Source organism: Ochlerotatus camptorhynchus, unplaced genomic scaffold (genome assembly GCF_037179485.1).
Source record: "Ochlerotatus camptorhynchus isolate MF236.1 unplaced genomic scaffold, CSIRO-AGI_Acam_v1.1 ptg000423l, whole genome shotgun sequence".
NCBI classification, from domain to species: Eukaryota; Metazoa; Arthropoda; class Insecta; order Diptera; family Culicidae; genus Ochlerotatus; species Ochlerotatus camptorhynchus.
Window position 1 is genome coordinate 1,110,090 of NW_027040909.1, and position 19,508 is coordinate 1,129,597.

A 19,508-nucleotide genomic window follows, 5' to 3' on the forward strand; every position below is an offset into this window, starting at 1 on the left:
TGGAAATTACTATTGGAAAACCAAACTTTTTGTTCATTGTCTTCTACCCATTTTCCATATTGCTTTTTCAAATTTTTTTTAATTATTCTTACAGTAAATTTTCTAAGCTACAACTTTGCTGAAGATTGATAATCTTATGACATGATCAAGCAGCTGTTTTGTGGGCAACACTGGATTCTGCAGTGTTACATAGTAGCCATGATATTTGTGCTCTATTCTTCGCACCAGAAACACCAATGCTGCCTGCTGAACAGTTGAATGAGCATAATCATAAGACATCCGTGACTTGAATCATTAATAACTTTTGTTCCTTACATTTGATTGAAAAGTAGTTTTGAACAAAGTTGTAGCTGAGAAAATTGTCTACAATCACTTTTATCATTTTTAAAAGCATAGTGATGTGGTGAATTGTTAGAAAGATATGAAAAAAATATGTTTTCTCATAGTAATTACCATATACACTTGAAATAGTTTGTGCCAAGTCAGTTTCTTACTAAAGTAGTTCAAATTTTGGGAGGCTAAGCAGGACCCAATTTGGAACCGTTTAAGCACTGTGGTGCGAAAATTTCAAATTTTGCATCAGTCTAATATACAGCTGTGTTCGATAAAATAGCAGCGCATGCCGATTTTCATACAAAATGGTCAACTTTGACATGATGTAACTTTGATAACTTATGATCAATCGAGCTGAAACGTTTATCAAAGAACTACAAATATTGTCAATTTTACGATTACAAAATATTAAATTTTTGGAAGCACCTGCCGGAAAGTGTGACACCAGGTAAAATTGTTCAAAATAATTGCAGTACTAATAATTTTCATTGCAGCTTGATTTTGAGATTTTAAATTTTATATTTCTCAAAATTCTAACAATTCCCTCCCAATTAACAAAGGTACATAATAGTTAAAAATGTTTAAAATATTTACAGCACGTAAATTTTCAAATAAAAACTGCTTTTATTTTGAACAATTTTACCTGGTCACTTTCCGGCAGGTGCTTCCAAAAATATAATATCTTGTAATCGTAAAAATAAACATATTTGTAGTTCTTTGTCGAACGTTTCAGCTCAATTGATCATAAGTTAACAAAGTTACATCAAGTCAAAGTTGACCATTTTATATGAAAATCGGCATGCACTGCTATTTTATCGAACACAGCTGTAAACCATTTATAACTATTTATCCAATCTATCGGTACACATGAAATGGTGAATAAATTTAGTAGTCATCTGTAGTTCATTTTGTGAAAAAAAAAATCCACTCGTAAAAGAGCGGTGTAGAGTTGTGTTTAGTAGACCCAAAATTAGATTTAAACCCTACCCTATCCGAGCTCAGAGGTTCCATATAAATTTTATTTTAAGATTGCAGCCTTCATTTATACTAATCATAGAAAACTTTCAAAAACTTTGAAAATATCCTTTCTTTTGCCAAGCAAAACTACGATTGCAACTCATTCTTTCATAACACATGTACAAATACAGACAATAACAATCACGTTGTCGAAAATGCTCTATTGCCTTCTTCGATCTATACTTTCCAAGAACTAACCCAAATTATACCACCAAAGCGCTGCCCTTGCCTATTTTGCTCCATTCAGTTAATTCAAACCGAATCATCAATTTTAATTACTCTCTTTTCTATTTCGTCACTTTTCTTCTTTTTCCTCATCGCACTGGCGCTGCACCCGCCGTCGTTTTTTCCTTTTTTTTGTTTTCTTTTCCGATTCCAATTCCTTCTTCCCAGTGAACGATCTGGTGGAACACAAATCGAAACTGCACCGAACATCGCTAAGTCCCGTCAAGCTGAAGCACCGAAAGTACGTCCGACAGAAAACCTTCACCCGACCGCCATATCAGGCTAGATTCAGCAGCACCATCAGCGGTAGCAGTAGCAACGAATCGGCGTGACCAGGAGGACCAGGGATCGGGACATAACCCATCTTGAGCAAGCAATCCGAACAGCCAAAGCCACACCACACATACACCCAGTTTAAGGAATCGCACCATTTGTATTAGATAGCGCGAGTGAGAGAGAACGAGAGAGAGAGGAAGGGAGTTAACTTAAGTCAAAACCCGTCGAAAATAGCCAACGTAAATTAGGTTTTTTTTTAATTAGATCGTATTTTTTTTTAACAGGAACCAAACCAGGCCGCTAGAATATGTGCCACAGAGTAAAAGGTGAGAGGGAGACGATTCATCAGTCTCTTTTCTGCAGAGACTGATTGCAATTATGCGCTTTTTCCATTACAACTTGGAGGGGAAAGCAAATCTCACTGCACCTTCGAAATGTTGACACATGGATATTGTATTTATTTTAATATGTATACTGTGTAGTAGTTTAAGCTAAACAAGTTGAAGGGCGAAGGAATGGTGAATGAGTGTGTTCATAATGGACATTTAAGTTACAGAATGTGAAATGCTGCGAACGATGATACTTTAGAAAACTGGCAACGCAGTCATTTAAAAAGAACTTAGGCTGTGTATCATTTCATGAATTTTCATTTAAATTTGACAGATGGAAAATTTTCAAATAAACCTGCTATTGTACCAGACTTATAACAGACAGACCAGGAATAAATTTTGACCAACACCTTCTCGAAAATCAAACGATCATCAACAGAGGGATTTTCGAACATTTAATTTTTTTTATGCTGCGAACGGTGATACTTTAGAAAACAGGCAACGCATTTGTTAAAAAAGAACTTAAAATTGTTTATACGTTCCTCCAAATTGTCTATCTAAGTTTTATTACTGTCTATCTTAATGTAAATTTCTAAAAACTTCGATGTTGATGCTGATGACATCAGCATAATAAATATGACATTACTCCTTACACGTGATTAATGAATCGAGATTTAAGAAACTTAGACTATTTCGTATTTGGACACATAACTAAAAAATTGACAGTCCGGGCCAATGAAAGGCTCTTGGGTGGCAATGTTTACCCATTCAAGCACAGTTTTTCAAAAAAGTTCCAGTGCACGAAAATTTATGAAATTTTGGATAGTGGCTCCAATGTAGATTACGAAATAGCCCCAAAGAACCTTATTGATCGTTCATCAGGCTAAAATGTTCAACCGTCTTACTTCACCTTACTTTTCAAGCAAACTGTAACAAACATCGGTTCTTCTTCGAATCACACTCATCAATCAGATCCTTCAATCTTCAATCGACGAAAGACTTACTTAGGGAGCAAGTGGCAATCGTTTATACCAGTAAAAGAATAGAGTGCATGTAGAAAACCAAGACAGCCGGCTGTAGCCGTAGGATGAGTGCTTTTGTGGTCCGTCAACGCGTCCAATCGTTTATGATAATGATGATGATGAATGTGTTCCGGTTTGTACGATGATGCTGCTGTCTGTTAGGTTAAATACCGTCAATGTAATTCTAGAGCCCATTTCTCTTACTGATTCATTCATTTGTGTATAGCACCACCCCTTCCCCAATCATCATCTAGTGTTGTAATGTGTACTTCTAGGGACCGACATTGAATCACTACAGACGAGTGAAGCCACTCAACCACTCGCCATCGCCAATCAGATGTAGGAAATCAAAGATGGCAAACAGCAACAGAAAATAAAGATAATAATACAAGATTTTTATCATCGTTAGCGAACGGCTTCAAGCCAAGGCAAAGCGAGAAAGCTTACACGATAAATACCCCGTAGTATTAAATTAATTTAATTGAACTACCCTTATAGAATCAAATGAATAATACCGAGATAGCCGGAGAAAGGTTGCGTAAACTTCGATTCGAACGAGAACCGTGAATGAGTGAATCGCACTCTATTGTTACGCGCTGAGAATGTATAGGAAAATCAAAACAAAACAATCAAACTGTGCACTAGTAAAAAACACAGTCAAATGTAAACAAACTTTTTCCACCACACACTACCTTCAATAACAAAGAAGAAGCCCCCCCCCCCCCCCCCCCACAGCCAGTGAGAGAAGACGAGAAAAATAAAATTTATAATTTGAAATTAATGCTAACTTGTTTTGTGCTGGAGGAAATAGTGAGAAAGAAAGAAAAAACCCTAAACATCAACCAGCGGGTACGTATGATATGAGAATTGAAGAAAAAGAGGCAAAAGTAATGCATAACTACCCGCTTGTAAATTGTTAAAAGAAAGTGAGAAAGGCGCTCGTCCCGCAAAGTTCTCACGCATCGTCCGTATTGTTTTCGAACTTTCAACCTTACATTACAACTGTTCGCTGCTACGTACTGGGTGACGGTGGGGCCCACCTGAAACATACAGGGAGGGTGCCCAACGTGCAAACAAGCACGTGTTGACGAATTGTTATGCCATAATGACGGAGCGGGAGGTTCGTCTTCACGGCTTCGAGTTACGTGAGTTTCGTTCGAATGGGGGAAGGGTGGAGTAAGTATGGTAATAACTTAAATTGAGCTAAGTGAAAGTCCCATAATGAGTGATGATAACTGGGATTGTTAAGCTGATTAAGGCTGGTGGAAATATTCTGAGTGCAAAACGAATGTGTTCTATTCCGTTTGACAAGGGTGGCCGAATGAAAGTTTGGCACAAATACGTTAGGCCGATTTTATGGTTGCCGTGTTGAAAATTATCTACAGTCAGGAATCCTAATTGCCGGGGTAACGGTGGCGTAAAAAGGCAACAGCAAGAATTTGGAATTAAATTTATAAAGATAATCCACATTATTATTTACAAGTAGACTGATTTAAGTAATTTAAGTAACGGAAAAATAAATAAAAATTATTACTACTATTATTGTTGTCCGCATCAACATATCTCTTCTTGCGTGGTCTTCTAGCAATCCCAAAGCTTACGAATCATGATCGAATCGAAGATGGAAATCGATAGAGAAAGGTGCGAAGAGAATCTACTGCTGCAAAGCAAATCTGTCGAAGGTGTACCTTCCTGTTCCTCATCCAACTTAAACTCTCCGGATAGGAATGGTGACGGTGATGATGACGACTACGATGACGATGATGATTACGAAGACGGCATTAATGTAACGTTAATATCATCTCGACCATCACCACTACTAAAATTAGAACAGTTCTCAGGAAACCTGTCGGAACAACCGAAAGCCCCATCGAAGGAAGAAAAGGAGAAAAAGGGGAAAAAACTAAGTGGAACGCGTCAAAAACGCTTCAAACGTCTTTTGGATAGTGGGCACAGCCGAGAAGAAGCATTCTGCTTGGCTCAAACATCACAGCAACCTACAGATGTGTCAAAACGCCCTAGAAATTCAGACCGCAACGGTTCAAATACTAGTGGTAATCCTCGTCCTTCCAAAATCCCACGTCAGAGCTATGGCACAAGTAAGCCTTCAACATCGAAAACCTCTGTACAGCAAAGAATGGATGCACATAGATCCGGACACTCAGGGCAAAAAAGGACTGAGGGTAAGATCAATCCTTCCTACAAGAAAGTAATGAGTGGTGTGAAGTTGGGTATCCTTCCGAAAGGATATCCTAGTATTGAACTTACCACGCCACAACTGATTGCTATTCAAAAAGCAATCATTACTAAAGTTGCAGGACAAAGAAAAGAAGCACTTAAACCAAAATGTGGGCATTGGCACTTTAAGCCCGGCTACTTAGTCATCGTTTGTAAAAATCAGGAAACAGCTAACTGGTTAAGAAGCATAATTCCAGAATTAAACCCATGGACTGGGGCAAAATTTACTGTGGTCGATGAAAAAGACATCCCTCGACCAGATTGCATTGGGTTTTTTTCCATGCAGTGCTGAAGACAGCAATGAACAAATTCTAGCACTCTTGGAGAGCCAAAATGATGGGCTAGTAGTTGACGCATGAAGAATACTCCAGCGTAACATTATTAACCAGCAGCATGCTGAACTCGTGTTCACTGTAGATGGGGTTTCCATGAACGCTATCAAAGATTATGAGTTTGTGCTGGATTTTAAATTTAGAAATGCCCAAATAAGGAAAAAGTTCCAAAGAAAAAATCAAGCGGAAAAAACTGAGTCAAACTATCAAAACAAAGATCATTTTGGGAGGCCAGAATTTAGGAGCGACCATGGATCTGATAAGACCCACGAGGAAACTGGAGATAATAGAATGATCGAAGATCATTCATTTTCCCAAATCCCAGGATCAAGTGGTGCCGGGAACACGGAACAGAAACTAAATTCTGGTCATACTACAAATGTAGTTAGTGAAGAAAAAAATGATGATCATACGACAACTAAAGGATCAGCTCCGGGATATAGAGACATAAATCCCCAGGCTAAGAAACATCCATCTACTGGTAACCGCAAACCAATGTAGGGTATAAAACAAGACCCAGCAAGCGCGGCAAATCAAATCAATATTAAACACAAAAAAAAATCAAATTCATCCAAGCGAATCTGCATCACGCAAAGGGAGCAACTGCTGTACTTTGCAAACGATTCACAGAAAGCATACTGGATATAGCTCTGATCCAGGAGCCATGGGTTAATAAAAGTAGGATACTAGGAATTCCTACAAAATCATGTAAGTTAATTTATGATGAAGGGCAGCTATCTCCTAGAGCTGCCATTCTGGTAAACGAAAAAGCTAAAAAATTTCCGATTACAGAATTCATCAAAAGAGACATTGCAGCTATCATGTTAAAGGTTCCAACGACCCACGGAAAAAACAGAAGTCTACGTTGCCTCAGCGTACTTCCCTAGCGACGTGGAAGATGTACCTTAGACTGATGCAAATTTTGACATGAGTACAAATGGTTTGTGCCAAGTAAGTTTCTCATTCAATGAGTTCAAGTTTCGGGAGGCTAATCAGGGCCCAATTTGGAACTGTTTGAGCACTGTGGAGCGAAATTTTCAAATTTTGCATCAGTCTAATGTACCTCCACCAGAGGTTGCAAGGTTTGTTTCGTACTGTAAGAAACATAACAAACCATTAATAATTGGATGCGACGCGAATGCCCACCATACGTTGTGGGCCAGTACAGACATCAACAACAGAGGTGAGTACCTTTTAGACTTTATCTCAAAGCATGACATGTAATAAGGGGGTGGATCCAACTTTTATAAATGCAATTAGGCAAGAAGTTGTGCAGCCTTTCTATTTCTGATAAAATCAAGAATTGGCATGTATCGGGCGAAGAATCTCGACACGAAGACTTTGAACACCTGCTATGCTCTTGGACAGCAATCTTCAATAAGAGGCGTATTTTTCTGGATAAGGGGCTGACAGAACCCTTTGATATTTGGAATTCAGTTCCCAGCGAAGTAGTGCAATTCATTCGAAATGTAATACCTGACTGGGAAAATGCTTTCGGTCAGTCTATGTCGGTCGCTTCATAAAATGGTGTTACGACATGCTGATAAAGAAATATTAAAACGGGGAATATATCACAATAGATCTAAGTACTGGTCGCAGCGATCAAAATACCCAACACGGAAAAAAAAACGGTGGCGTGAATGAGGAACCACAAATAAGGATACCTACAGCTTATGGGATTTTCACTAATGGAGGCTGTAGTGGATTATCACATTTGTTTCAATGTTTAAAGCTATACTGTCTTGGACAAAGTTGTTGTACTGGATTAGACCAACAATCCTGTGCCATTCAATTCTGGTTCAATTGGGAACTACGCCGCTAGAGGCACTTCACTTTCATATTACTTATGACGGGCGCTATATTATATGGAATTTGGGTCTAACATACAATATCTCTTGATCCTGGCCATGTAGAAGGTCTTATTAGTTCAGCAGTCTCACACTATGCGGCGCTAGTGTCCACATTAAATTCATGTTTAACCTATATCTCGAGAATGTTACTGTCTTCAGCAAAATTGTTCAGAGGACCACGGTCTTTCGGATGGTATTCATATTAAAGGGTGTCCCACATCAAATTGCATCACGGAAAAAATGCTGTAGAAAATTACCTAGTTGACCGATCCTTTTCAAACTTTTAGACAATAAAAAATAACCCATTAGTAAGCTTTTGGCATATTTATTTCATTCAACTTCAATACCATAACTGTACGCTTGCATTTCACGCTTAACTCCACTCATTAGGTTCTGTACAATATCTGGCTGCAGCTTCTTCTGAACGGAAACCCACTTTTTCTTCATGTCTTCCTCAGATTTGACTTGCTTGGGATGCTTCAGTAGTGCCTGCTTCATAATAGCCCAGTATTTTTCGATGGGTCTTAGTTCAGGTGCGTTGTGGGGGTTCATGTCCTTGGGTACAAAAGTGACCCCGTTGGCTTCTTACCACTCCAGGACAACATTTGAATAGTGGCACGAAGCTAGATCCAGCCAGAAGATCGTAGGGCCCTCGTGTTGCTTCAACAAATGAAGCAGACGCTTCTGTAGACACTCCGTGAGGTAGATTTACCCGTTTACAGTCATTGTAGTCACAAACGGCGCACTCCGTTTGCCACATGAGCAGATCGCTTGCCAAATCATGTATTTCTTGGCAAACTTTGAAAGTTTCTGCTTCCTTACTTCCTCCGGAACATCAAACTTGTGCTGGGCGGAAGCTGCCGCCCCGGAAGCTGCCGGAAGTTCGCCTTCATCCATGATGAGACACTGAGGCTTCGTCAGCATCTGGGTGTACAGTTTCAGGGCCTGTGGCTTTCCCACCGTATTTTGTCGTTCGTCACGATTTGGAGCCCTCTGCACTTTATACATATGCAGTCCCGACCGGTCCTTGGCCCTCTGAACGAAAGACTTGGACAGATTCAACTTTTTTCCACATCCCTCACCAAAGCATTGGGATTCCGCTTAAACGCTTTAACGACACGCTTGTGATCCTGATCACTAATAGAACATCCATTCTGACAGCATTTCTCCTTCCGTTCGATGCTCAGAGTTTCGTAGTAACGTTTAATCACACGACTCACCATTGACTGGATTTTCCAGAGAAGAGAAAAAACCCAATGGCTAATTTTCTACAGCATTTTTTTTTTTCGTGATGGAATTAGACGTAGGACACCCTATAGTTCAGAACTCTCTCAAATTCAAATCACATCTCCCAGCTATTCTCTCAAATACTAGATTTCTCATAAATTATTTGTAATTAGAATTTTTAACAAGTTCTCAGGATGTTTGTTCAAAACTTCAGCTTGATCATGTATGATTTTGAAGATCTTCATATGCCCAATATTTCAAATCACATTTCTCAGATATTCTCTCCAATATCAGGTTGATCAGAAATTATTCCTAAAACCTTCAGATGATCATAGATCTCCAAAATATCCCCAAGATATTTATTTGTTTATTTTCTTGATCAGACATCAATCTGAATATCTTCAACTACCCAACAATTCAAATTACATCTTCGAAAAATTCTCAAAGATTCCAGGTTACTCAGATATTATTTAAAATATCATCAAGAGATTAATATGAAAACCTCATGTATTTTCAAGATTTAAGATTGATCAGATATCATGCTAGAGGCCCAAGGAAGACAACTGTCCATCCCTACCAGAGACGTGTTGGACACCCGTGATCTCTGCTATATGCAGTCGATTTATGTGTTTCTGCAAATGTCTAGTATAATAATTTAATTCCTTTGTCTTTTGTCTCGCTTTATTATTTTTTGTTTGTCTCGTCCCTCCGCCTCGATGAGTCTCATCGTCGCCCAGTGGTCACCATAGCCAGTCGAACTCCAGTCGAATCTAGAACCGCACTACCGTTCATACTAGTGACAACGCTCTGATAAGACAATGAAACCCCACCCCCAAGCTCATCCCCTAGTCCTATCCTTCAACAATTTACCCCTCTAATCTCAGGTAAGCCGCGAGTATTCAGCCGAACTCCTACTCGATATAGAAATAAGTGAATTTTGTTAAAATCAATGAACAATGCACAGTGGTCCAGAGCGGAAAAATACATGGAAATTGGGTTTTCCGCAAAATCTACTGGTTGTAGCGTTTTGATATCTTCGAAAGAATTGTTGGTAATAGGAAAGCGCATCTTTTCATTGGATCAATCATTAGGGTGATTCAGTTTTAGGCTGACTTCAAAAATCTAACTCTTCAGAGAAATTTTTGGGAACTTTTTTTACTTCTTCAAAGTCGTAGAAGATGCAAAACCAAGCAACTTTGTCCAAGACGTCAAATTTTTATCTCATCATCTACGCAGTCTACGAACTGAAACAACTAGAAGGTTAGGGCGATTCATGAAAAAACAGTTTTTTAACCATAACCTTTTTTGCTTTGTATTTAGAGGAAACTATTATTCAAAACACTTTTAGAACTTTAAAAACACACATTTTGATCACCTAATTATGACGTTTGGGCCACTAAATCAAAAGATATAGTCATTTTAAGGTTTGAAACAAGTATTTTTCAAACTAATATAACTTTAAAATGCGCAAGCCAATTGCGAATCTATTGAAAGTAATGGAAAGAAGAAACTTGGTTCTATATTTGCTGAAAAAATGGCAGAGGTATCATTTTTTAACTCGAGATATTTGAATTAGAAAATTGTCATTTTTTAAGGAAAAAAGCCATAGAACATGAATAAAAGTGGCAATAACCGGTCATTCCTCCTAATAACAGCTAAAAGCTATTGTAAAATAAAAGTGACAACTAATCTAAGCTGTTTGCTCACAAAAATGTTTTGACAACTCGTTTTGAGCTGAAATTTTGGATATAAATAAATTAAAGGGAATTAGTTGCTCTGATTGAGCAATTATTTAATGTTTAATTTTTTTTTAATAACGATCAAGGTTATCAATAAAATGACCTTAAGCAAAATTAAACGTGGACCGATCGTACAAGCCTGCAGTTTTCTCAGCTTGTCGTGGAACGAGTGCTAGAAGCGAGCTCGAATATCACCCGATTGTAACCATCATCGCCAGCAGCATCAACCCATCAGAAGCTTGATCCCAACGTCGCCGGCTGACCCACCTCACACTACACACCCACATCACACACCGTAAGTAGGGTCGGGTGGGGCTAGAGTGCCATATGGGGCAAGAGTGCCACCCCCTATAGTTTTGAAAATAAACATGTTTTCAATTCTAATTCATCCATGACACTATGAATGGGGTTCCTATGCAGCAATCCTATCCTATCCTATCCTGTCCAAAATGAAGTATTACAAAAATTGCAAAACAACATTTTGTGTTGATGTGTCAAAAATAGAAATTAATTATAATAATTAAACATCATAAAATAAGGATTTTGGAATTTCCCAATATTTTTTTCTACAATTTTTGCATTGAGGCATCACTAATAATGAAATATTGAAACACCAATAAGAAAGAATATATAACTATTCCCTATAATTGGGCAAAACTAATTTTCTAATGAAATATCGGTATCGTAAAGCTAACGCAATTGAGCCTTGCAAATAAACGAACTCGATAAAAAAAAGGTATTATTCTAAAGCTATCCAAGTATTCCATAGTCCATATCGCATCTCTCAGATTTTCTCTCACATGAAACACGGCAGCTTAGAAATTATTCTAAAGTTCTCCATGTGTTTTAGCATCTCCATAATGTCGTCTGGACATTTTATTTCAAGACTTCAGGTTGATCAGGTGCTATTGTACTGAAGTTCTAAAACTGTTCATCAATCCAAATCATATCTCTCGGATATTCTCTCATGATGCAAGGTGGCTCCGAAATTTTTCCAATGACCATCTTTGTTTCCTGGGCTTCTGGTTGATTTTGTTATGAAAATCTTCAACTACGCAAGAATTCAAATAAAATTTCTTACTATGTATGGTCCGTCAAAGTTCAGGATGGCATAGTATGGAATAATAAGATCTGCCTGAACGGTACAGTGGTGGAACGGTCGAAAGAAGTAGTCTACCTCGGCTTAACACTAGACAGCAAGTTGATTTTCATGGAGCACGTTTTTTTTTTTTTTTTTTTTTATATCTTTATTAAGGAGACTTTCAGCCCTGGGCTGGTTCGTCTCCGCGATGGAGCACGTTGCCAAAACCAAAACCAAGTGTAACATCTTGATAAGATCACTGTATCCACTCATCAACAGGAGTGGATCAGCGTTTGAGTAAAGTTGCTGTTCCTTGCTTTGGTCTCATTAAACGCTATTGAATATTTTTTTGGAAACGATCAATCGGTACCGGAGATATGACCGGAACATGTTACGGTGAAGACTAGAGATAACCTGAATCATGCCAAATCCGTCATCCGTCAGCTCAAGTCTCATCAAAATCAAAACTTAGTTTAATGGTTGTCATACTGAGTGTACAGATTCAGGCTTGGCCAAACCCCTTAATGCAAGATCTCATATAGCAAAAGCATTCCAAAAACATATTCAATGATAGTCATATCAAGAGCCGAGGACCATATTCGTTTTCCATTACTCAACCGGGAATCAAGAGCAGAATCGTAGCTGCCATTGGGCCGCTACACATAGCATTTTGGCAATTTTGGCCACCCAGCCCTTATACGAGCGTTGTTTACAACTTTAGAACTAGGGTTTTTGATCTAATTTCCGTCCTACTAAGCACAACCCGCGCTTTACCTATCTTTTCTGAACGAGTTTAAACAAAAAATGGAATATTTCTGTCAAAGAAGACTTCAAAATTTATTCACCTTTCCACCTTGGATTTCATAAATAGTCACAAATTGTTGAGAAATTGTTTAAAATCTAATACTGCTTCTTGATTCTAAATTCGTTCTACGAGTTTCAATTCGGTCCTAACGCATTGAAACGCCATTAGATTTCCTTCGTCCTACGGATAAACGTAGAAAAAGGGGATTCGCTAGGAGTTCTTCTTTTGTTTTGAGAACAATTAGCGCAAATAGTCATACAATGCGCTCTAACAGGATTTATGTTGTAGCTAATGAACTAACGCATCGGAACAAACCTGTTATTGATTTGTGCATGGTGAAATCATTGATATTATTGATATTTTCTGATCGATAGAACGGAAATGGGCGATTACGACGAAGTAGTACTCTACCCTACATCCTCCCGCATCATGCTTCTTATCCCGCTCGATTCTGTCTGGTCGTCTTTGTTAGCAAATTTAATTGACTCGTGATCCATCGAAGTTTCAACTCAATTCCACTACCTACTGACTGCCTACCATCGCCATTGTTGAGGGAGAAAGACGAAGCTGAAAATCGACGCCAATTACCCGGCTAATATGAACGAACATTCCTCTAAAAGATGCTTGGGTGCTGGGTGCTAACTGATTCCATTCCCAGTGAATGGCTTTGGTTTGCGGTGGAAAATTGGATTAATTTTTTAGTTAAATAAATGACCCGTTCGGGAGCCGATGGAACCGGAGTGGAACGATTAAGAGCAAGAAGCTGTGTGATTATCTGAACTGTAATTATTGGGTGAGCTGCGAAATCGAAAGTGTTGAACAGATTTTGACTTGAATTGGTTACCGACTGGGATCGACTCTTGGACTGAAGGGTGGTTGGCAGTTTATCGTTTCGACAAGAAACGGTTGCATCCGGGAATCGTGAAAGTACTTCGTCATGGAAAATGTTCAGTTGATTTAATAATTAACAGCTTATCGGAGCAGAAAAATCGATCATATGTAAAGTTGACTAAATGGATTATCATCTTTTTTGATTTGCTTTTTCGATCTAAAATTAACACAAACTGTGAGGAATCCCGAGGAGAAATTATTTTAATCTGGTTTGAGTTCGTTGTAATAAATTAGTCTCGCTGGAAGGTAAAATTTTCCGGGAACGTCCTCAAACAGCACGGTTCTTTTATTTGCTTGTCGTCTCGCCCATCCGGCAGCATCTCAATTGATGGAGCTCAACGTTCCTTGTACTGCTTCCAAAACCGAAGCTAATTGATTAGATTACATTGATTGGCCCTCGGGTAGCGCCGTTGAGGGGGTATTACCAATGAAGTAGAAAATTTATCAATCTTTAATCAACAATGGAATATGAAAGAAATATTCCATGGTTTTCGTGATGCAAAACTTTCTTGACCGCTGCATGTCAATAATAGAGCCATCAAGTTAATATCTAATTAACGGTAGACACGCCACACGCAAAAACACTCCGAAGAGTCCCTCAAGAAAACGTTAGCAAAACACTTAATAAAACAGCAATCCTCATGGGACTTTTTGGCCAAAGTTCGCCGCAAGTTGAGCGGGCGAAAGAAACAGGTGAGAGTTTTTTTTTTCAGCCCAAGCTTACTCTCATCGAAAAAGCACTGTGTTGGGGTACGAGCTGCTGCATAATTGAAGGAGATTTTGCCCGCTTTCGTACAGAGAGCTGTGGTGAAAGTGAAGTGGTAGCCATGGCATCAGCACCTGAAAGGTGGATTCGCAATCAACAGGGTGACAGTGAGAGAAGGGATGGCACTGCAACTGGAACGACCGTATCATACATAGATGTAGCCAGAGGGCACAGTGGGACATTCAGAAGCCGATCGTAATGATTTTGTTTTTGTATAAAATCGTAGTCAACATATTTTTAAAGTAATTTGTCGCTCTTGAATCTACATTTTGAGTTTCAAATGATGTATAAAAAAAATTATGATTTTATCGTGGTTCTACAAATGTTATAATGGGGGATTTATTATTAAATATCATTTAAAGATGAAAATAATAATGACATCTCTTCTGGGTCGTTGTCTACACAGTGCTTTCCCGATTTTGCCAGCTCACGATTTTTTCTACCCCCGATTTCACAAATTATAAAAGTTTTTAAACATGAATTCTCAAACTCTACGCTATGAATAATTGTTATTCTTACACTTCGCTGTAATTTGAATGTTAGTGGAAGCGGGGGTAAAATGTGCATACAAATTAAATGCAAAGTGCAAATTAACAATTGATGATTTTAAGTGCTTTTTCATTCAAATATCAACCAAGTCAACGCACAGGTCTTTCATCCAATGTACCTTTTACATTTTAATTCATTTACATTAATATAATATACTCCTACACTAGTAGCACGCTTGCGACATATCGGTTGTAGAAACTTCTTTACGACTTATTTCAGTCATAAACAAGTTGCTGCAACTTTTCTAAACGGGAGTGTGCTACTCGGGTACTAGGAATTATTAGTTTTGAATCGCTGTTTGCTGGAAAAATCTTTTTTACCACGGAAAACCTGTTTTTTTTTTGCAATTGAAATAAAAACATTGTTTTATTGTCAGCAACATTTATTCTTTGAAAATAAATAAAGAGCATTACATTTTGCATTGAATTGTACATACAAGTTTTGATTGACTCTCTTGAAAAGATTTCGTCATCGCAAATTCAACGGAGATAAATAACATCGTCAATTGAAAGGGACAATGCTTCAACGTTTGTTTTGTCAGCGTTTGTTTTGGATTGTTGGAGAAGCAGTTTGTATTCCAAAAAGGGAGATCAACGGTGGATGCAATTTGGACAATGATCGAGAGAGCCGAGAAAGCGTCGAACTAGAAGCGAAGCGCAGATCGATATTGCACCGTGATAACGATCGACGTCAAGAATGCTTTCAACAGCGCAGCTGAGAAGCCATTGCCAAACCGCTGCATAGAATGAGGGTCCCTGACTACCTGTGCAGGTTTCTGATGAGTTACTTCCAGAGCCTGGTTCTGGTCTACGAGACAGATATGGGACAGAGATCGATTAGGATCACTACGGGAGTTCCACAAGGCTGCATCCTTGGTCCAACGCACGCCTTTGTCTCGAAGCGCGTGTTGAAATACCTGGGAGCGATGATCGATGACCGGCTAAACTTCAACAGCCACGTCGAATATTTCTGTGAGAATGCTTGAAAGGCCATCAACACAATAGCTAGAATCATGCTGAACAACTCTATTCCTAGCAATATCAAGAGGCGTCTTCTGGCTAGATACTGAGGTATGGAGGTCCAGCATGGTTGGCAGCAGTGGAAACGAAGTAGAACGAAAGGAAACTGAGCAGTACGTTCTGGCTCATGGCCATGCGAGTCGTGAGTGCGTACAGAACCATCTCATCGGAAGCAGTATGCACTATCGCCGGAATGATCCCATTCGGCATCACCCGGCGGAGGACAGTGAGTACTACTGTCGGAGAGAAGCTGGTAGAGTACGGAAAGTGGTGAAAGCGGAGTCTTTGGCAAAGTGGCAATAGGAGTGGAACACGGTGGATAACGATAGATTGACACATCGGTTTTTACCGATTCTTTCGACCTAGGTGAACAGAAAACACGGAGAAGTCAACCACCACCGGACGCAGTTCCTGTCTGGCCACGGCTGCCTCAGAAAATACCTGCATCGGTTCGGACACGCAGCGTCACCCCTCTGTCCGGAGTGTGGCAACGTGGATGAAACGCCGGAGCATGTGGTCTTCGACTGTCCAAGGTGCGAGACAGTGCGAAGGGAGATGCCTGTCCTTAACGTGGAATGTCGTCGATGAAATGTGTTCAAAGGAAGGCACTTGGAATGGAGAGAGGAGCAGTGATCTAGCAACGCCAGCTAGCACTGAGAGTATGAGAAGTGCCAGCCCCCTCGAAGTAGTCGCTTCAGCGTGGTCCCGGGGAGATCCAGGCATAGAAGAGAGTAAGGAATAGGCTTTAGTGGAGCTACACTAGGCAACTAGTGGATAACACTCCGTGCCAACTTCAATACTGGTCTGGCTTTTTGACCCCCTCCCCCCATTTTCTCTGCTTTGAAAGTTGATACATATTTTATTATCGTCAAAGTAGCCACGTAACGTGGGTAGATCACCTTTTCGTGGTACGTTACGGGATGTAAGATCTACCACCGATTCATAGTCCTGACTACTTCTAACTAGGGGAACAGGATTTTTCAGTAATCCAAGGAACACAACTTAGTCCTTGTTACTTTTTATGCCTTGTTGATAGTGACAATACTCGGCTTTGTCCACCGAGGATAATCTTGAAACAAGGAAAAAATGAGTTAGTTAGTCTTCATCTATGTGATTTCTCATCTTATATTCGTTGTTCCCTAGTTTGAAGCTGTTGAGACTAGGGTTCTGATGCATGGTCATTATCTGTGTTGTCGGTTGGTGGTTTAGAAGAGTTTTTACAAATAATAGCCATATTTAGAACAAGGTGGGGTAAAACTCACCCTGGAGTTATATGACCAACAGCGTTTTTTCTCGTACTATTAAAAGACTAATTGATATAAACAATTTCCCAGATGACTGTACTGCAACTCTTCTAGTGATTATGAGTGAAACTCCATTAAATTTGTTTTGCAAAACACGTAAATAAGCGCTGTTGGTCATTATATCCCATAACACCCGTACCTGATAAGGATTTCATTATTCTGTAAAAGTTATGATCAAATCCCGATTTTGTAAGGTTCCCGTTTTTGTCAACCTAAAATTTGAGAAGGGGCTGACAAAATCTGGAAAGCACTGTATTTGTTTTACAGGGTGATTAAGCATAACTGTCACCTATTTCACAAATATGCAGCGAATCCAAACACATAAAGCAACCAACGATACAGACAAAACGGTTGCTACGACTACCATGACAAACTCGCTCTGTAACAAAGCTCGATACGGGTGGTAGAAGGATAAAGATATATTGCTTGCCTGCTTTTTTGCATACACGGATGAGGACATAGCTTGATATGAATCGAGAAAAGACATAACAAAAAAATTCCCAATAACACACGTGTATCATCTTCGGCTTTACTTCGTGAAGGTTGGTTGGAGGCGAACCAGCCTAAGGCTGAAAGCCTCCTAAATAAAGCTAAATTAATTAATTAATTACTTCGTGAAGCAGCTTGCCAACAATTTGCTCGTTTCCTTCTAACGCCCCGAGTGAGTTGTGTCGCACGGGCTGCTTGGCATGAAAAAGAAGGAAGAAGATTATATCATTATCGCTTTCCACTTCTGACATAGCGTTATTATTCGGTTCGTTGATCGCTTGTCATTTTGTCATTTGGAGATATTTTTGATTCCTTGCATATATGCAATTCTAAATGGGTAATATGGGTATATGTTCAAGAGTTTTTATTTAAAAATGTGTACAAATATCAGCTTGTATTGATAGTAGGATTTTAAATTTTCATTCATTTGTGATTTCCAGCAGCCATGGACTTGAAAATGGAGCTTGTCATTAATCTGTATAAAATCGTGTGCAATCTTTTTTCATCATTATAGAGGTACAAAGGAAGCACGGTTGGAAATTCCGTTCAATATCAGAGCTTAGACGCATCACCAGGACTTAATAAGTGTTGGAACTAAAACGTACGTGTCAGCTGTGGCTAATTTTCGTGACAAGTGTGGCTGGTAATTATGGTAAAGTGAGAGAGATTTGAATTAAACTATGCTTAGTTGAAGGTAGTACATCTGGAATATCATGCAAGCGTTCAATCTTCCATACTTAAAATTGACAGTTATTCCAAATCACCCTGTAATATAATTAAACATTGTTAACGTTCTAGATCAAGACAAAATCTAAACCCTACACACTATTTTTATATCGCTGGAAACCAGCAAAATTTTGCTGGATTTTGCCGAGCTGTTACACCAGCAATTCTTCCAGCAAAATATTTTTGCTGAACGACCAGCAAATTGACCCTACTTGAAAGTAACAGCTGTTTACTGAAAATTCAGCAACATGTACTGGATATCCAGCACATTAGAGTGGCAATGATATTGCTGAAAGACCAATTAATTGATACAAACCAATTGAATTGGAATTGGTTTTCAAACTGATATAAAACTCAATTGTATTTGGTAATTAATTACACGCATGAACATTTCACATATCAATCACATTGATTATTCACTTTTAGGCGTTGAATTAATTTCAAAGTGATTCATAATTTTGTTGGATCTATCGACGGTTTTTAAACTCATTTGAAGTTCAGTCCGGCAATCTTTGCAGCTACAGATATGCAGAGAATCGGTGTAAATATTGAGTTCACTATTTGTGCATTTCTAATTATATTTTACCTGTAATTCACGATTAGTTGCTCTCTTCAATAGAAAAACAGAATACGCGGAAGAGTGAACGGTGATGATTTTGACGTTTCATATAAGTTGCTGAGCATCCCGCAAAATATCTCAAATTACTGAACATGCATCAAGATATAGTTTTGCTGGAAGCCATTCAGCAATTTGTTTTGCTGGAACTCGATTCCAAAATTTGGTGTGTAGGTTAGCTCCTAAACATAAACTACATAAAAATATTCGCAAACTCGAGCAAAATGTGGTTCAGATCCTTTTAGACAGTACAAACTCCAGCTTGACGCAATTGGACGCATATTAGTTCAAAATTATTATCCATGTAAAAAAGTGATTTTGTAACATAATAACTTAGGAAAACAATGCATGTAACGGATTTTAGAAAGTTGTATTGTATAAAGTGTTAGTTTTCATGTTGAGGGAGGACAAAAAAATTATGTCATTGTAACTATTCATATACATTGAATTTCTTGAAACATCAATGTGTCCTGCCTTCGTCAAACATTTTCCTTTTGCAACACAAAATTTAATTCTTGTCGGATAACCCAGTAATTATACATTGAAGTTAAAATTATCTGAGAATCTTGAAAAAAATTAAAAAAAAATAATAATAAAATATAAAAAAAAAAAACTATGACTGATTTCACCCCACTGTGGAGAAGGGGCACTTATTTTTTTGCTTTTTGGCTTGG

General features: G+C 38.7%; 2 protein-coding genes across 5 annotated transcripts in view; one reads left to right on the forward strand and one right to left on the reverse strand.

The window, feature by feature from the left end:
• The window catches only part of LOC135711156 (mucin-2-like), an 82,164-nt gene extending 79,447 nt beyond the window's left edge, over positions 1-2,717 (forward strand). For both annotated transcript variants that reach the window (XM_065233896.1, XM_065233897.1), the window contains one exon: positions 1,744-2,717. In XM_065233896.1, the coding sequence (XP_065089968.1) occupies positions 1,744-1,907 (164 nt within the window). In that variant the 3' untranslated portion in view covers positions 1,908-2,717. The remainder of the gene's footprint in view (positions 1-1,743) is intronic.
• Positions 1-19,508, reverse strand: part of Pde8 (phosphodiesterase 8) — a 379,861-nt gene that overhangs the window by 218,472 nt on the left and 141,881 nt on the right. The window lies entirely within an intron of this gene.